The sequence below is a fragment of the Vanacampus margaritifer genome, chromosome 1 (assembly GCF_051991255.1).
Source record: "Vanacampus margaritifer isolate UIUO_Vmar chromosome 1, RoL_Vmar_1.0, whole genome shotgun sequence".
Lineage (NCBI taxonomy): Eukaryota > Metazoa > Chordata > Actinopteri > Syngnathiformes > Syngnathidae > Vanacampus > Vanacampus margaritifer.
Window position 1 is genome coordinate 29,238,503 of NC_135432.1, and position 17,441 is coordinate 29,255,943.

Sequence of the window (17,441 nt, forward strand, 5' to 3'; positions counted from 1 at the left end):
TTAGACACTGTGATGTCATTTTCAGTCGACATCAAGTAACAAAATGGTCGCCCCATGAGATGGATAAAAATGGGTGGATTTTGCTGCTCAGTACATATTCCACAAACACAATATTAATCAGAATACAGTGGGGCTGCATAGAATATATTTTTGCTAAGAACATTTATGACTTGACTTACCCTTTCAAGCCATATCGCCCAGCCCTAGTACAAGTACTTTAACCAGAAAATGAAGCCATTCTCTGCATATGAGGCTCATCGTACAGCAAAGAGAAGAAGGAATCTTCTCAGTCCACAGTGATATAAAAGTGCAAATTCTCCATCACGAAAACAATGAAGTCACTAATGGAGTCAAGCCGCTCTGGTCAAGTTCTCAGATACTCCGGAGTCGAGTAGTTGAAGAGCAAGAAGTCCATACGATAGAGGTTGAACAGTCTCTTTTGGTAAAAGGGACTAATGTGTTTAAAGAAGCGTGCCGCCATGTGTCCATCCGTCCTGGTGCTTTTACCGGACGTTGGGAACTGAACCGTGCCTTCCACCCCCGCCAACGAGAGCACGGCGTGGGCATCCGGCTCCAGCGTCTCGTACTTGCCCACCACGTCGTAGTGGATCAGACACGGATGGCAGAGCGAGTGCACCCTCTCCCAGTGCTCATTGAAAGGCTCCTCACGTTGGGTCCGAGGGTCAACCAGATACTGGACAAACTCGTGGAAAGACACGTCGCTCCCTTTCTCCAGAGCCTCCGGGTCCGGGTTAGTCCGGTGCCGCCGGACGATCTTGGTCCCGTAGCGTTTGTGGAAAGCTGTGTTGTAGCTGCGCGTGAACTTGTTGCGGTACGCCGACACCAGGCGCTCGAAAGGCTCCCTCACGAACACGAACTTGAGGTAGCTGCGGAGGCGGCGGTTGATCTCGGGGACCGAGAACTCGGACAGCGTGCGCAGCTTGCCCGCTACGTGGGCCTCATTGGCGGGGATGGCGAGGGGTTGAGTGTAGCGGCCGCCGCTGGTCAGGACCATGAGGACGCGCTTCCAGTTGGTGCAAGCGACCTGGAAGAAATGCCGCATTACATCACACAAACAGCTGCAACCCTCCAGTCCAGTCACAATACTGACTGTATTCAAAAAGGTGATAAGAACCAACCTTGGGTACGTAGCAGTAAATGAGGCTGTGCTTGTCGTCCACAATGAGGTGCTTGAGATCTTCTGGAGAAAGGACCCGCCGCTTCTTGGTATGGCTCAGACAAGCCTGCTCCAGCAGCTCCCTGCGACCATGAAGCGTTTTCTGATCAGCCGACAGCTGCAGCTGCTAGTGGGACAAGTTAAAATAATTAGCAGGGGCGACTTTTGCATGGTGGCATGAACAGCTGGGCTGTAGTACACAAATTTGTAATCAAGCTATCAATTCCAAGTAGTAGGGACAACAATGTGAAAAATCTACTTTTTGGAGCTTTTGGCCATGTTAAAATGCTAATTCCTCACCAAAAACTTTTCCTCCATACGCCCCTCGATGAGAAATTTGAGGTCATTCTGCTCTCCAAGCACCAGCCCCTCCCAACCTAAGAAAACGAGCTGTTGGAACTTTTTGACTTTTTGATTAGGGGCGGCCCCACCCTCGCACCGCCTCTGCGGACTAAACGCACGCCCACTTTCTCTGAGACCTCCATGGGATAGTGACAGAAGTAGCCTTTATCAGTAAACATGCTGTCCAAATGAATTCAAAGCAATCAACTATCCTTCGCATTTGCAATGCCAAAGTGCAATGACAATTGGCCGTCTTAAAATCCCAGAAAGGGTTCTGGCTGACACTCGTATAAACTTCAAGTAAAAAATTTTGCGCTGTTGTTCCTAACTGAATGAATGGTGTAGTGGTTAGCGTATTTGCCATGTAAGCAGCAGGTCTCGCCCTGCGATTGGCTGGCAACCAGTTCAGGGTGTACCCTGCCTACTGCCCGAAGCCAGCTGGGATAGGCTCCAGCAGGTCTCCGTTTCGCAACCCACTCAGGTTTTATTTCTTTCTTCCCTCTTCTCCCTTCCTCCTCCCCGACTACAATTTCTTGCAAGTGGTCGTTTTGTTTCAAACGTTTATTGAAGAATTGAACATCAGTCCAATCTCCCCGCGGTTGTACTACAACGGCTGGCCGGTCTCGCATGGCCACACAGTGCTCCTTGTCAGCAGCCGGCTCGGACAAGAGGGGTGCGGCAACCACACGGGAAGAGGTGGGGTTTTACTGAACCGGGCGTTTTACTTCCGCATTAGAAAAATAGCCAGTAAACTACCTAATATTTCATTAAAAAATGACATCGCCATGGTGTCAAAGGTAAGATTAAATCATTATATGCCTATAGTTAACTGTGGAAGGTCTTAAAATTCCATGATGTAATCCCTTTAATTTGGCTTGCCATGCTACGCTAAACTAGATTCACGCTTGTAAGGTGAGAAGGTGGAATGGGGACAGATACAACAGCTAATTAAATAGCAATGTAACAGAATAGTTACGCTCCCAGTCAGTACAAAATAGACAAATGAATGTAGTACTGTCCATTGAAATCCTTACATGCCCATCTTTTTTTAACATAAAATTATTTGTTTTTTTCTGTATCACATGAACCCCTGGGCGTTATTTGTCCACTTTCTGGCTTTTTTTTATGTTTTTCTGTTTTTCATCAAAGAAAAAGCATTTGAAAAAAATACACTAGGGACCTGACATTTTACCAGGATTGTTTAAAAATGTAGAAGTTCAAATTGACACCATGCTGTAATTTATAATTATTACCAAACAGGAGGGAGAGATTCACACAAAATTTTGTTTTAAAGAACTTTGTTTTATTCAGAAAACTGCCATTGTGTGAAAACTAGGCATGCATAAAAAATTCTATTGTTATGACTTAAGGACTTATTCAAGCCTCTAAATATTTCATATGAAATATTCAAATTAGAATTTTATTTTACATATATATATACAGCATAGTTAATTTTGCTGTTATTATTGTCCATAGAGGGCATTAAAAAAAAATATATATTTTTAAACTATATATGTATAGATAGGTCTGATGCCAGTGAACATTTTGAGCGGTTGAAAGTGAAAAAAATATTCATAAATGACTAAGCTATCACACTTCAAAGGAAATGCCAGATTTTGGCACAAATTACAAGAACTTAATCAAACTATAATAACGCCCAGGGGTTAAACATGTGTAGCTAAACAACAAATGCTAAAAAAAAATTCTAACACCACGTTTGAATGAGTAGCTCCATTTGCTACTACGACCAGCTCAGTAGCCTAGTGGTAGAGTGTCCACCTTGAAACTGGTAGGTCGTGGGTTCAGTCAGTCTCCGGCCGGGTCACTCAAGGACTATAAAAATGGGATCCATTTGCCTCCTTGCTTGACACTCAGCATTAAGGGTTGGAATTAGGATGTGAGTTCATCAAGAATAATTCCCGAGCGCGGCTCCTGCTGCTGCTCACCGCTCCCTCAGGGGATGGGTCAAATGCGGAGAAAGAATTTCGCCTCACTTAGGTGGGTGTGACAGTCAGTGGTACATTAACTTTACTAGAACTGTCCTTCAAAATGTACAATGGACCTCCGTATAGTCTCGGTTGGTTTTTTGTTTTTAACCTTACGTCATTCGTAGAAAACCTTTTCCATTTTCTTTAACCTCTCAGAACAAATCATACAAAGTTTTTTTTGTTTGAGGGGGGGTTACAGCAAAATATTCTCTGCAGCACAATTTATTGTGTTGTAGGTGTGGCACGGTGGATGACTGCTTAGCACGTCCGCCTCCCAGTGCTGAAGACGTGAGATTGAGTCCAGGCTTCGGCCTTCCTGGGTGGAGTTTGTATGTTCTCTCTGTGCCTGTGTGGGTTTTCTCTGGGTATGCCGGTTTTCTCCCACATTCCAAAAACATGCATGGCAGGCTAATTGAACACTTTATATTGTCCCTATGTGTGATTGTGAATAATTGTTCATCTCTGTGTGCCCTGGATTGGCTGGGAACTGGTTCGGGGGGGTACCCTGCTTACTGCCCTAAGCCAGCTGGGATAGGCTCCAGCACCCCCGCGACCCTTGTGAGGAATAAGTGGTTCAGAAAATGGATGGATGGATTATGTTGTAATGTCTCTTAAATTGAGATAATGCTATTGTTGGCCCTAAACATACCAAAAAACATCACACATATGAACAGCACAGACACACAAAAAAAAAGCTACATTGGCATAAATAGGCCTTTTTTTTTATTTTTATGATCTGTCATTGTTTTTGGGTGGGAATTTTGTGCCTTGGTACTTGGTGACCACTCAAGAGTTGAGTACTCGTACTGGTATCGAACTTAGCTTGACAAATGTTGACAATGAAAATGCAACGTGTGCATTTGTGTTCTCACCTGGTCTCCACTATAGAGGGTCTGCAGTGGACTTCTCCTGCTTTTCTCTGGTCTGCTGCCGGTCCCAACACTGGGTTCTGCAATCAAGACATTTGTAGGTCACATTCTATGTGCAGGCATAAATGAACCCGTGTTCAAGCTCTATTTGTCCATTTGCTATACAGCTTGCCCTAATTAGGGTCATGGGCCTGGTTCCTATTCCAGCTGATTATGTGAGAGGTAGCATATACCCTGGACTGGTCGTCAGCCAGTCAGCAGGGCACATGTACTGTGAACAAAAATTCAATCACATCACACCTTGAGCTCTATTTTTGTAGACCGACGCCCGTGCGTTGGCATAAAAATGAGCGTCTCGTCATTTTTGTGCCCAGGCAAGTCTAGTCTACCGCGTTTGGGACCGCGTTGCACTTCACTAAGCATTTTGGTGGACACAGCTGCCGCGCCCCTGGCAGTTTCTGGCAGTTTAGTGACAAAAAGTACACTAAATTCTAGACTTGGTAAAACCCGCTCTAACTTGTGACACAGGTGGTATAACGCAATTTTGGTGGTTTTGATGAAGGTGCAGGCAGAAGATTCGTCACTCCGCAGACGTGTGTGGTGGATATTTCATTCATAAGTATGACAACAGCGTTGGACAATCCTTTATTGTAGAAATTAATTCATTGAACAAATTAATATCGTTATTTTCTAAATATTTTAAAAGCACACCCCTGACTGTGATTTTTGTTTGTGTAATTTTTTTTTAAGCAATATCATATTACAGACAACTGTGATAATTTGGGTCAATAAATCAGCAGTCATCATTAGTCTTTTGGATTATTTGAGAACATGGTACAAATTATGATGCCTGTCAACTAAAATATAAGTATAGGCTGATTTACAACAAATGTGAGTAATACACTTTAAAAGAGTTTTGTCCCGTTCTTCAGCGTTCCAAGCTTCTCCCATCACCATGTGACAGTGCTCAGGATATGACTACATGAGGAACTGAAACAGTCAATCACATGAAAATACTAAAGTAAGGTTCAGTTCACCATGACTAGCGAAGGGAGGGCCCTTTGTGTATCAACATTGCTTCATGAAAAATAACTTTCTTGTGATTAGCAAGTTAGTAATAATGTGTGGGTCATCGTTGACGCAAATCTACCAAGAATTCATAGTAACTCTGCAATTCATGTTATTTATTTATTTATTTAATTCTGCTGTCTGCCTTCAGCTTTATGGCTTTCTTAACTCTGTGCTCTTCAAGTGCTCAAGATACATTTAATAGCTGGAGAACAAGGTAGTTCACCAGCAGATGACGGAAAGTCTGAAAGCAAAAGAGGCCTGTAAATGACAGTGAAAGAGAGCCTGTGTCCACCAGATGTGTCTTTATCTAAGCTGGAAGTGCTCACGACCTCATTTTGCAATGAACTTCCTTAAGCGATAATTACATTAGAAATGCCTTGTTGCACCGTGGCTCTCCTTTGTTGTGGACACAGTTGCACATGGCCCATAGTTAAAATGATTAACTCTGTGGTTTGGGATGGCTTAATCCTCCATCACTGTGTTAATAATGACCTGATTCTGAACCCTGATGACGAGAATGTGGAATATTGATAGAGGGAGTTTCATGCTATTGTGTGTACAAGATATGACCTGGCTTTGAGATGTCAGGAAGTTAAACAGACAAGTGTCTTATTAAGAAGATGCATAAAAACGATGACCAGCAAGCACATAGTTGTGTTTTAACTTTTGCTGGGACTGTTTATGGATATTAGTGGTGTGTTGATATGGTGTGGGATAACTGCACAAGCTATATAATGGTAGACGGCGCACTCGAAAATGATGGAGGCTCAAGCCTAACTGTGTCAGTTAGAATTTGGCTTTCATGGAATTATTTGTAATAAAAGTGCAAACAAAAGTAAACAAATACAACTGACTAGTTCTAGTCTGTGGTTAAAATAAATGAATGTGCGAAATAAAAACAAAATACATGTTGAACTGTTAAGTATGACACTAGTCTATGAAGTTAGCAACTGTATAATACACACAAGTAAAAGCTCTGTTTCCGGCACAGCAGGAAAAACGAACCTTTTTAATGCACTGAATAACAATAATAATAATAATAAATGTGATCCTAATGAGCATATGAGAGGATGGATATGGATGGTATTCATAAGAGATAAGTGCTCTGTCAGCCCTGTGGAAATTAAGTCAACAAATAAACATTCATTATGATGATGATGATGATTATTATTATGTGACATATATGAACTGTAGACTTGTGGAGCCAATTGGGACTTTTGTGATTGAGGGCTACTGCATATCAATAAACTTGACTTGTAATGTCATGTCTGCCCACACTAGAGCGAGTCTGATTCTCAGCTCATCTAGCCTTGTCCTCCCTCTTCAATTAAATTGTTCCACTGTTGGTGCACTACATTCCAGCTGCAGCATGCCATTCCGGTGTCTGTCTGATTTCCTTCCACAGCTGCCCTGTTTATCTTGATCCTGTCTGAGGGGCCAGTTGTGTATCAAGCCTAATAAACACTTCGCATTGAAAATAAAATATTGTTTTGCAATGCTTTCATGCATCTGTAATTCTAATTTTATTTGAGCAAATCATGTTCATTTTGATCACCACAATCATTTGACATTTTCATACCATAAACTTTTGTCAGGACCTCATTCACATGAGAGGTTAAAGGTTTTACCGAGTTCCTGTTAAGGTCTGCTGGATTTTGATCCGTAGAAACCATCTTTCTCTGTGTCATATGTTCCGTCACATCAGCAAACCACAACTTCCTCTCAGACCCAGGAAGTGAAGCAATGCAGACGGTTGAAGCAGAGCCCCTTCACAAACGGGCCAGTATTCAGGGTCAGGGTCTGTTGAGTGCTTAAGCCTGTACACTGGTGTTGATACTTTATTCCCGAATAAACAAGTGTCCACTAACCCAACGTGTCATTATAAACAGGGCAGCACTATCTTAAAACAATTGGTGGAGAAGGACGCTTGAGAGCGTGTGTGCCAGTTCTTTAATCTTCAATCATCACAAAATCTCAGCCCGACTTGGTGAGCAATTTAGCTTCCATGTTTAAAAATCTCTTCCCGTCTGTGATCACGATAAAGAGCAGAGAACAGTGTGTGACATAGTGGCTATGTACAGCAAAAAAAAAAGTACATTGCTATATTCCATATATTGAAAGTGAAAGAACATTATGGGTTCCGTCCGTGGTTGGTTATTTCATCCACCTGTTTGAAAGCGCTATATAAATAAAGATGACTTGGCTTGACTAAAGTATATACACAAAGTACATATCAGTCCTGAAAGGGAAACCAAAGTAAAACAAAAGCAAGGAGCCTCCTTAATGTGAGGGCAGACACACGCTTAAGAGCTACACATGGTTGCAATTACACTGACATAATGATGTGAGTTTACAATCGGTGATATCCTTTCTAAGCTTGTACAGACACTTCCTTTTAAATGATGCTTTTAATGATAGGGCACACGCACCCCGGGGTAGGCGTCCAGTGTTGTGCTGAAGAATAGCTACAACCAACGATACCTGTTCTCTGCTGGCTTGCACTCACATCGTGCTTGTGTCATGCTCACCACATTTACACACAACATCACTTTGTGATATGTCGCTTTCTTGACTTTGTCATTTATTTCTAGTCATTTTGTTTTTTTATCGTTCAAGGTGGTGGTTATAATTATAACTGACCAGGGGAACGATTGCGTCCTTTGTCCGAAACATACATACATAATACATTTTGACTATTTTCAACTGTGTTGACTTTGGGGCAAGGAAATTCAGCATGCTTGAGCACGGCTCGTGTAATGGAGCATAGTATGAGTTGCCTAGAGTCAGTTTGCCCTTTCGTTTGGTTATACAAGCTTTGTACTTGCATTCAAATGGCTCAAGACTGCAACTCAACACATATCCTCCTGAGAACCAGCGTATTGATTTGTGTCCACTGTAATGAACATTTTATTTTGGTATACTGTATATATTTTTGACTCATTTGAGCGAACCTACTAAGACCTGATTTGCTCAGTCGAGGATATCCCGGCCTTTCCAATTATATCTCATGTGTTGGGGTGAGACCAAAGGAACGTTGCTTTCCTACTGAGACAACATGAAAACTGCAGCAAAACACAAATGCCAGGAAAAGAGTAAAATATTGAATTACTATTCTGCTAATTATTCAATTTGTAATTAAACTGTGGGCATACTATAAATCTCTTTCTTTCTTTTATTATTTTTTTTAATTTGGGGAGTTTAAGTTTTAGCTCCAAGGAGGCAGGAAATCCCCCCCTACCCCCATTAAAAAAAAATAAAAATACGGACAAAACAAATTAAAAAGCTCTATCTCCCACTATCTATGTGCAATGAACGCCCCCCCCCCCCCCCCCAAAAAGAAAAAAACAAAGAAAACAAACAAAAAACTATAATAATAATAATAATAATAATTAGAACTTCTTACAATTAATTTGATAAGAATACATTAAGCCTGCTTATTTGGCTGCATATTTTTTTCCATTAATGAAAAAGAATGGCATTGCTTTAGGTACATTAACTCAAATTAATAAATAAAATTGATTAATCACAATATTCAACACCTATATCACATATTGCATGTTTTTAACAACAGCGCACAGCCCAACGATACACAATTTTGATGACTTTTTCCTACCATTTTTTCTTTTGCAAAAAATGTCAGCTTTATCTCACAACAAACATATCAACAGACCTTTCAGTTATGTAAAACATTGCAATACTTTGGCTCGCTACGAGTTGACTCAAGTTAAACATGGTTTTAGAGCAGCTCTCTTGCAAATGAAAAAGCTCATCGCTGAGAAGCCACAATATCGAAATTAGTAACAAACAGCATAATGTCCTAGAATTATTATTCTTGCATCCTTGCCTTTGTAAGGCAACATTGCAAAGGTGGCTTTTAATTTCAAGCAGTTTACACAAATGGCACTGGGGATTCGATGACATCACAGTTCACACAAATGACCACAAATTCTGTCATAGGCATTAATATGTATTTGCTTTAGTGGGCCTTGTGAAATGGGTCTTGAATTTGACACCCGTGATGTAAAAGCTTGGAAGGCCTGATTAATGCACCATTAATGGCCATATTTTGCCCATCTCATTCCAAGAGAGGAATCCCATCATTGTTTTATCACAGCCAGGTTGAGGTCAATGCTACATGAAACAGCCCATGCACAGCAGCAGTGATGCAGTCATACAGATCTTGTACAAACTTAACACATTTCTGCGTACGTGTCCACTTTCAAATACTACGGTGTGTGTGGGTATGCCCACAGTAAGCGTGAGCTAAAATTAGCTATGGTGAACTGACTCACTCAGACGTTCTCAATGTCTTCGGTTTAAAGCTGCAAGGAGGAATCCATCACTGTCATGAGAAGCAACTGAATGGACTTTACCTCTGTGAGCTAACTGTGGCGCATCTGTGAGAAACTTGTCTGGTCCTGACTTATTGTAAATTGGATCCACTTCTGTTGACTTTTGGTGATTCTGGTGGAGCTGTTAGCAAATTAGCACATGGGAATAGATTTGACTCTTGTGAATGCTCACAATATCACTTTGTTTTCCAATAGTATACACATAGCAAACTGCATTGCTTCACACTATGCTGATACCGCGCAAGGTAGCAAACTCAAACGACACACTGCACAACTGTGTGACAAGTGAGTTGTTGACTCCTTCTAGGCAAATAAAAACTCGCGAGGTAAGCTTTTTTTGTGTTTTGCCGCCGTAGACACTAATTTCTTTAGTCAATCAACTCCTCCTGTATTGCAAGTAAATGTGTGTTTTTTTTTTTTATTCATATGAACAAGTGGGTGCTGTGCACTTACAACTTGGCTTAATAAGTTGCAGGTTAATTAAATAAACATTTTTGTGCAATCCAACCAATCTTGTGAACATAGTTTTCTTTTTCGTTCCACCACACAAACTCGAATTGTTACATTTTGTAATCTAAAACAAAACTACTATAAAAACTTGTTGTTGTGCTTTTGTACTTCTTTGTGATGATTGCTGTAAAGTAGTGTTGTCACGATACAAAAATTTGGACTTCGATCCAATACCTGCTTAAAATACTTCGGTACCGGTACTGAAACGGTACCTCGACAAAAATCTAAAACATCCGCAAAAGCAGCAAAATAATTTTTTTATTTTTTATTAATTCAAAATATTAGGATGTATACATGTTAATTTATGTAAATACTGTATATATTTATGTATATAATGTATGTGCTTTCACATTGCATGCCATATTTTTGAAGTACTGTATTTGACTGCATTTGTTGTTATCCGTTTTAAATATTGGTAATACAGTGGCACTCCTCCCATGACTCAATGTAATGCTGCTTGAGTGTGCGTGCATGTCTCTGCTCTTCTCCATTCCGCTCCCAATGGGGTAGATGCTACGGACTTCTAACTTCCTGGTTTTACACATCAACCCCGTTTCCAGCCACTGCTGGCCGCGTTCCAACACTGGCACCCCCATCTCTGCGCCTCCCAACCGCACGCTCCCGCTCATCGTCCATGGGAAGGCGCAACCGAGGGGCACAAAGGCATAAGCGCAAGTACTGGGACGCGGCCCACACGTCGCAAACCGGAAACAGAAACAAAGTTGATGGGTGAAAACCCGGAAGTCCCGCCTCCTCCGTGGCATATAGCCCATTAATCGAATGTGCAACCAAATACTACAAACTGGGAACAAATAATTCACATTGGACTTATTTTTTAAGGGAAGTGTAAAAAAATGTCACAACCTGTCGCTCTGTCAGTCATCTGGGCTTTTTCTATGCATAACTGTGATTTCCTACTGTGTGCACCTTGAGTCCACTACAGGGCCAGGAGTGATTGTTGCTTTTTTTTTTCTGCTTCTCTGTGAAAAAACATTGCTTTTGTTACAAAACGTCATGTCAGTTGGCTTGCTGTGGCTGTCGGCCATGTAAGAAAAAAAGTTCCATAGACACTTTGCGAGTCGTACTTCTCAACGAGGAGTGGAAGGCCAGCAAGCTCGTCAGTGTTCAGTGCGTGAAGCCATCTTCCTGAGCCCTCTCGCACACAAGCTGAAAGAGGCGTGCCGCTTAAGACGTTTTCCGCATATCAGTAGACAGGCGGCCATGCGTGTATGTGTACCCGCCTTTAAAATAGAGTTGGCGGGCTGTCTCGTATTTATTTATTTAAAATTTTGTGATACCGAGCCGTTTTTGACGCCAAAAAATCGAGGTACGGAACTGGTACCGGTATCCCGTGCAACATATTGCTAAGTGAGCTCCGCCCACCTACTCAACACTTAGCATACAAAATAAAGGCGCAAGGAGCGAGGAACTAGAGAAATGAGATGAGCCCATAAACGCAGAATCGTATTTACTTCCGTTGACACTATGTGCCATGTGACGTTGTATTTTGTGAGCGTACAGTATATGTCACTCGGCATGTCACTTCATGGATGCATTCTGTTCAGATTAGAAGTCACATTTGTTCTTTTAAGGTGAACAATTACTTCAAAAGATTGGGTTTAACAAAAACAAAAAACTAATTGGGCATCATGCCTTGCCGTGTGAACGTAGCCATTAAGTGGTGATCATGTCAAACTTATGACCCCAATCTATAACTCTTTCATTCCCAAGCTCAACTATTTTTTTTCTCATTGACTGTCACATTAAATTCTTGTAGAGTTGTCAAAATTCATCAATTAATCGTCAAGTAATCAATTATAAAATTAGTCAACAACTATTTTAATAATCGAGTAATTGTTTGGAGCCATTTTTTAATTTAAAATTGTCCAAATCCTCTGATTTCAGCAAATCAACAGTATTTGTTTACTGATTTCTGTAATTATTCATGAAAGAAGACTGATTATATTCTGTGTTTAAACAAAATTTGCAAACGTGTTTTTACTAAAACAATGACCAAACTTGTAACACGGTACAATATCAACCCCCCCCATTTTTTTTAAATCACTATATGAAAATGAAGTACGAAATAACCACCAACCATAATAATAATAATAATAATAATAACAAACAATAATCAGGGATTTTTTTTTTATTGTAATACACTTTAAAATGAATCCAATTAGTCGATTAAGCCACTGAATAAATAATCAGTAGATTAATCGATTCTAAAAATATTCAATAGTGACAGCACTAAATTCTTGTTTGAGCGGACAATGAGACTGATGAGTTTTTATTGGCACACTTGATAGAGCTTGTATTTCTTTCCTGAGAGCCACCCTGAGGGTGTTGGCACAGGAAGTCAGACAATGGATGCAAAACAATAATAGGCAACAAGCTTCCTGTACAGCAATGCAGGGTGTGCCTGATAAGGATATACAGTCTGGCTCTACCAGATAATTGGATATCCTAAGATAAATCATTAGATGTCATAGGCTGAGACAAAAGTTAATAAGGTGCCTCAGTGTTATGATCCAAGCCAACAATATTTTGGACAGATCACCTTTAAAGAGCTGTCTACAAATATAAGTGCATATGAGCTGCAAAACCAAGTACCACACATGTACTAACATGTACTTTGAATTTCTATCAATCCATCTTGTCTACTACTTATCCTTGGGTAATGGGGTGGGGGATTGGGTAGGAGAAGGTGTGGGGGGGGTGCAGTCCCTCATTCTGACATCTCTCCATCAGCATTCCTTCTCATTGTAATGTGTAGTGTATATTTTTGTATTACAATAAATGTGTACATTCTCAAAAAATGTTTGCATGAGTGACTATCACATGTCAAACATGCGTGCGTCCATGTTCATAAATCAGACAAGTTCTTTCCTTATTCACCAGTCGGATCAATTTAAGAAAAATTGACAACCTGCACGTTGACGTTCATCATGAGCTTGACTGGGCCTCAAGTGGCTACTGGCGAGCCCGTACAGCAGACAAGCTCATACAGGACAAGCACATGTGGTGTTGAACGCCTCCCTCGTGGGTTGTGTGCACTTAAGGCTATTCAGGTGTGGTGTGTCACGTGTGAAAAATGAATGCCGCTCAAATTCACAATGTATATTTTGGGACATTGGCTGACATGTTGTATGTGATTACATGACTTATAATTATAGCCAGGGGTGCACATAAAAACTTTGGCATGGTTCTCAAATGAGCACCAGAGGTTGTTGTTTGGTGCTCATTATTTTCCCGACCCACCAACCTCATGGATGAACTTAAACTTGCGGTACATCTGGGCAAGGTAGTGCCCAAGAGCTACATCCAGCCTGTCCATAGTCTCTACAGTCTTTATGAATAAAACGTTCTTTTATTTTGATGCGCTTGCGTGTCAACAGTACAAACAAACAAAAGCAGCAACTTGACTTCAGGGTTGCCAAGTTAAAAATATTGTCATTTTTAGTCAGTGACGTCCCTGAACAATCTAGCAATTAAAAAAAAAATAGCGCCAACACTAACCGTGATCCTCTTATTTGCACTAATTTTATTTCCTGCACAACGAAGGGAACTTGCCCTGGTAATGAACTGGGATCCGAAGAATGGCTCATAGTGGTTTGTTGTCAATGTCAGCACACTTTGAAAATATAGGGGGGGGGGGGGGTATATTTGGACACTCTAGACATGTCTTTAGTGAATGTTAATTAAATGGTGATTTATCATTAATATACTGTATTTTGTCAATGCCACAGTTCAGCAACACTGATATAACTGTCTCAACCAGCCTAGTCAAGCCAGCCACCACAAAGGTTGTTAGAAGCTTTGTGGCAACATTTATCCTCATCCTGCAGTTAAGAGTACATGTTTGTCACTATTATTGTTATTATTTGTTGTCTTTTATGTTTTCATAAGATCCGTTTTGTTGCATATGCACCCTAGAACAGGACAATAATGTCTTCTATTGGCATCGATTACACTTAACCCCCACAGACCTGCATTTTTTCTGCTGGGGAATTTTTTAAATTGTATTTAATTGTTTATTTACTTTTTACTGATTTTGAGTTTTTTCCCACATAAGAACAACATGGAAAAAATCCACCAGCCGCTCATGAAACTCACAAAATTCCCCACATCAACATGGTGGGATAATACACTAGAGGCTTTAAACGGATATAGATGTATGGATGGATGGATAGATAGATTATTATAGAGAATGATGTCAAATGGTTTTCTTGTGACACATTTAGCCTCAGATTTTCTTATACTTAAAAAATAATTACTTAACTTGAACAGGAAACAGACACAGGGTACAAACTGTCAAATCCAAACTATCAAATAATAACAAGAGAAAACAAACTCTAGTAGTGCGTGACCCAGAATTCATATTGACTAGTGATACAACTCCATTGCCCTTATACTCTTTTGTCTTTTCCCTGCTTCTCTACTGGCCTCATCTTTTGTACTCTACAAATGGAAAAAGAGCTGTACAGGCTCACATGCTTGCTTAGAACCAATCAATCAAGGCATACTTCCTCACGCTTTCTTTCTCTCTTTTGGGTTCTGATTCCACTCCCAGGGAACTTCGCTGAGAGAAGTCTGCTGTCCCATAGGGGAGCGATATCTGCCTTCTTGAGTCAGATGGCTAAGCCCAGGAAACAAAAGGAGAGGGGGTGAAGCAGAGGAATGCAGGGGGTCTCAGAACGTTTCACTATCCACAGTGCCCTTATTCATACTTGATGTACATCAGATTCAATTTGACTGCCCTCCGCAGATAGATCACATCACATTGAAAGTGATCCCTCTCTTAACACCACTAAAAAAGGTCATGTTTTTTTCTTTCTTTTAACCCCAGTAAATGCACTAAAGTTAATGTTATAAAATGAAGGCATATGCAAGATAATGGTATTCCAAACTATGGTTACATGGCATTGGCAGAGGTCTACTATCTAACACAGTGTAAGTACGGTACGGACATTACTTATAAATTATTATCTTGTGTAAAACTACAACAAATGCATGTTTTTTATCCACTGGCTGATTTTATAGTAGCCTACATTATATTATGTATGCAACTTTGCATATTTATTACCACAACTTATAATACTAAAATGCTAGAATGTATCATCCTTAATACAGTTTTCATGTCAATCATTTCATAAAGCAGAGGCTTTTTTACCTAAAAAATTAACATCTCTCTAAATTAATAAGTAATAGTGATATACTTGCACTGTAAACCGCACAATATTAACGTAGATATGTAGCTGAAAAGTCGCCCCCCCCCCCCCCCTTTTTTTTATACCTTTACTTTAATGGAACTCGATCGTAAGACAACCGTTGTTTGTACGTGTATTGAGTGTGATATAAGAAAGTTCTATTCCAAATAAAAGTGTCTGCATGACTTACCGGGCTTGCCAACACTCTGGAAGTAAAGCACCAGGACCACGAGAGAACCCAGGCACGTCGCCAGAAACAGGCGTCCTCCTCGGGGCATGCTCATCTTGACGCCCTGCCGGCTCAGCTGCTGGCGGGCCCCTCGTCGCGACCCCTCGCCGCTGTCCTTTCGCCTCGGCCCCGATCATAAAACGAGGGCGCAACTCGCCGAGGACCCGGCAGCCTTTCGGGGGATGAAACGGTGAGAAGAAGGGCTGTGAGCAGCCATCCGAGACAAGTGTGGGCTGCGCCTTTTAACTCTTAAGCCTCTATGCGGGACACAAAGTGACTCAGTGACGCTGTGCCCGTGTGAAAGACATCAAGCTCAGTTACCCTTTCAGAGGACATCAGTCACTAATATTTCGATACCGAACGGTTAAAAGCAATCCTTCTTCGCGAATACCGTTTTAAACGCGGAATCAGAACTCAAGTCTAGTTTATTGAAGTTTTACGAGCTACTTCTTCGCCAAACATGGAGGGTCGTCGTGACGTCACAGCAACCAACCTCCCTTGCCCCCCCTTCAAACCCTCAACTTGGAAACTTTTATTTTAACATGTTGCTCTCTCGCAGTGTGAAACGTCACACTCTCGTATCCAAACAACAATTTTTGCACATCAAGAGTGTTTGGTGTGTGTATTTATTGCTTAACATTGTAATTACGTTCTTAATCTTTTATCACAAAAATAAATTAGACAGGTTGACCAATGCGTTACATAATTTGACTTTTTTCCCATCAAAATCCAGAGTTACACTCACCCAATTTAGTAACTTTTTTAGCCCAACAAATTTAGGCAAAAAACAATTAAAATCTAAAATATCAAGGCACTAATTTTTGGACCAGCTGAAATACTGGAACGCATGTAACTTTGGCCTAGTCCCAATTTTTATAATTCTGCAAATGAGCGCATGAAAGCGGACCTGAGAGAGGCAGGGCTGCGCCTCTGTGGGAGTGGTGACATGACTTTAGTAACGGCAAAAAATGATGAGGATGGTTCCAACAATGAATCAGATGGTTTGCGTTCAGAGTGCAGCCATATTTGACTCCAATCAGATTCCTCCTCAAATCAGATTTTTAGGGCTGACTGTCCAGACTGTTTTTAAGCAAGTGTCCAAATCCGATCTGGCCCTGTTCAAACTGACCCACATTATTGACCCATCTGATTAGGGGTGGGCGATAATCATCGTCATCGCTATTATTGTCAACTCGGCTTTCACAATGTCCAATTTGACATTATCGAGTTTTAATACTATCTCTAAATGGGGAGAACAACGGCTCAATTGATTGGCTGAAAAGTAGGAGGAAGTGACGAAAGTTCTCAATTGGCGAATCAGCATGCATAGACGGAAGAGGAGGTAGTGATACGTCTTCATTCTGCAAATCAGCGGGCAGGATTCAGTCACGTGACTCGGTGGCGCCAGCCATGAGGCAGTGTTTACAAGTGACAACATGGAATCGAAGTCTCGTATTAGTGACTAATAAACTTAGCAAGACTTAAGTCCACGTCCCTAGCCTGAAAATTATTTGGGGTTGACAAGACCAAAAAACATCGTAACGTGTGCCGAAAAACGCTCGCAGTGAAAAGCACTTTTGTTCCAACACAGACCATATGGTGGATTACGTGACTTTGAGACTCCACAAGTACGACTACCGCTAAAGAAAAGTAAAGCAGCCAAACACAATCAGAAAAGCCTCACTGCATTGAG

At 41.0% G+C, this 17,441-nt stretch overlaps 1 protein-coding gene across 3 annotated transcripts; it reads right to left on the minus strand.

Annotated features, from left to right (window-relative positions):
- LOC144058104 (carbohydrate sulfotransferase 11-like) lies at window positions 1-16,196 on the minus strand. 3 transcript variants are annotated; one of them, XM_077576358.1, is made up of 4 exons: window positions 15,710-16,196; window positions 4,380-4,456; window positions 1,140-1,301; window positions 1-1,045 (listed from the first exon to the last, which is right to left on the minus strand). In XM_077576358.1, the coding sequence occupies exons 1-4, from the start codon at window positions 15,801-15,803 to the stop codon at window positions 365-367; spliced, it is 1,014 nt and encodes a 337-aa protein (XP_077432484.1). In that variant the 5' UTR covers window positions 15,804-16,196; the 3' UTR covers window positions 1-364. The 3 variants fall into 3 exon arrangements, with proteins under 3 accessions (XP_077432484.1, XP_077432477.1, XP_077432492.1); XM_077576351.1 differs by having other exon boundaries at window positions 1,140-1,304; XM_077576366.1 differs by lacking the exons at window positions 4,380-4,456; window positions 15,710-16,196 and adding an exon at window positions 1,478-1,685 and having other exon boundaries at window positions 1,140-1,304.
- Window positions 16,197-17,441: the final 1,245 nt, after the last annotated feature.

Bases quoted from the DNA above. Each gene is read 5' to 3' on its own strand.
- LOC144058104 (XM_077576351.1), bottom strand. From the start codon at position 15,803: ATGAGCATGCCCCGAGGAGGACGCCTGTTTCTGGCGACGTGCCTGGGT. The intron at 4,457-15,709 runs GTAAGTCATGCA...TCTTGATTGCAG, and splicing joins CCAGAGTGTTGGCAAGCCCG to AACCCAGTGTTGGGACCGGC. The intron at 1,046-1,139 runs GTTGGTTCTTAT...CATTTCTTCCAG, and splicing joins TTTACTGCTACGTACCCAAG to GTCGCTTGCACCAACTGGAA.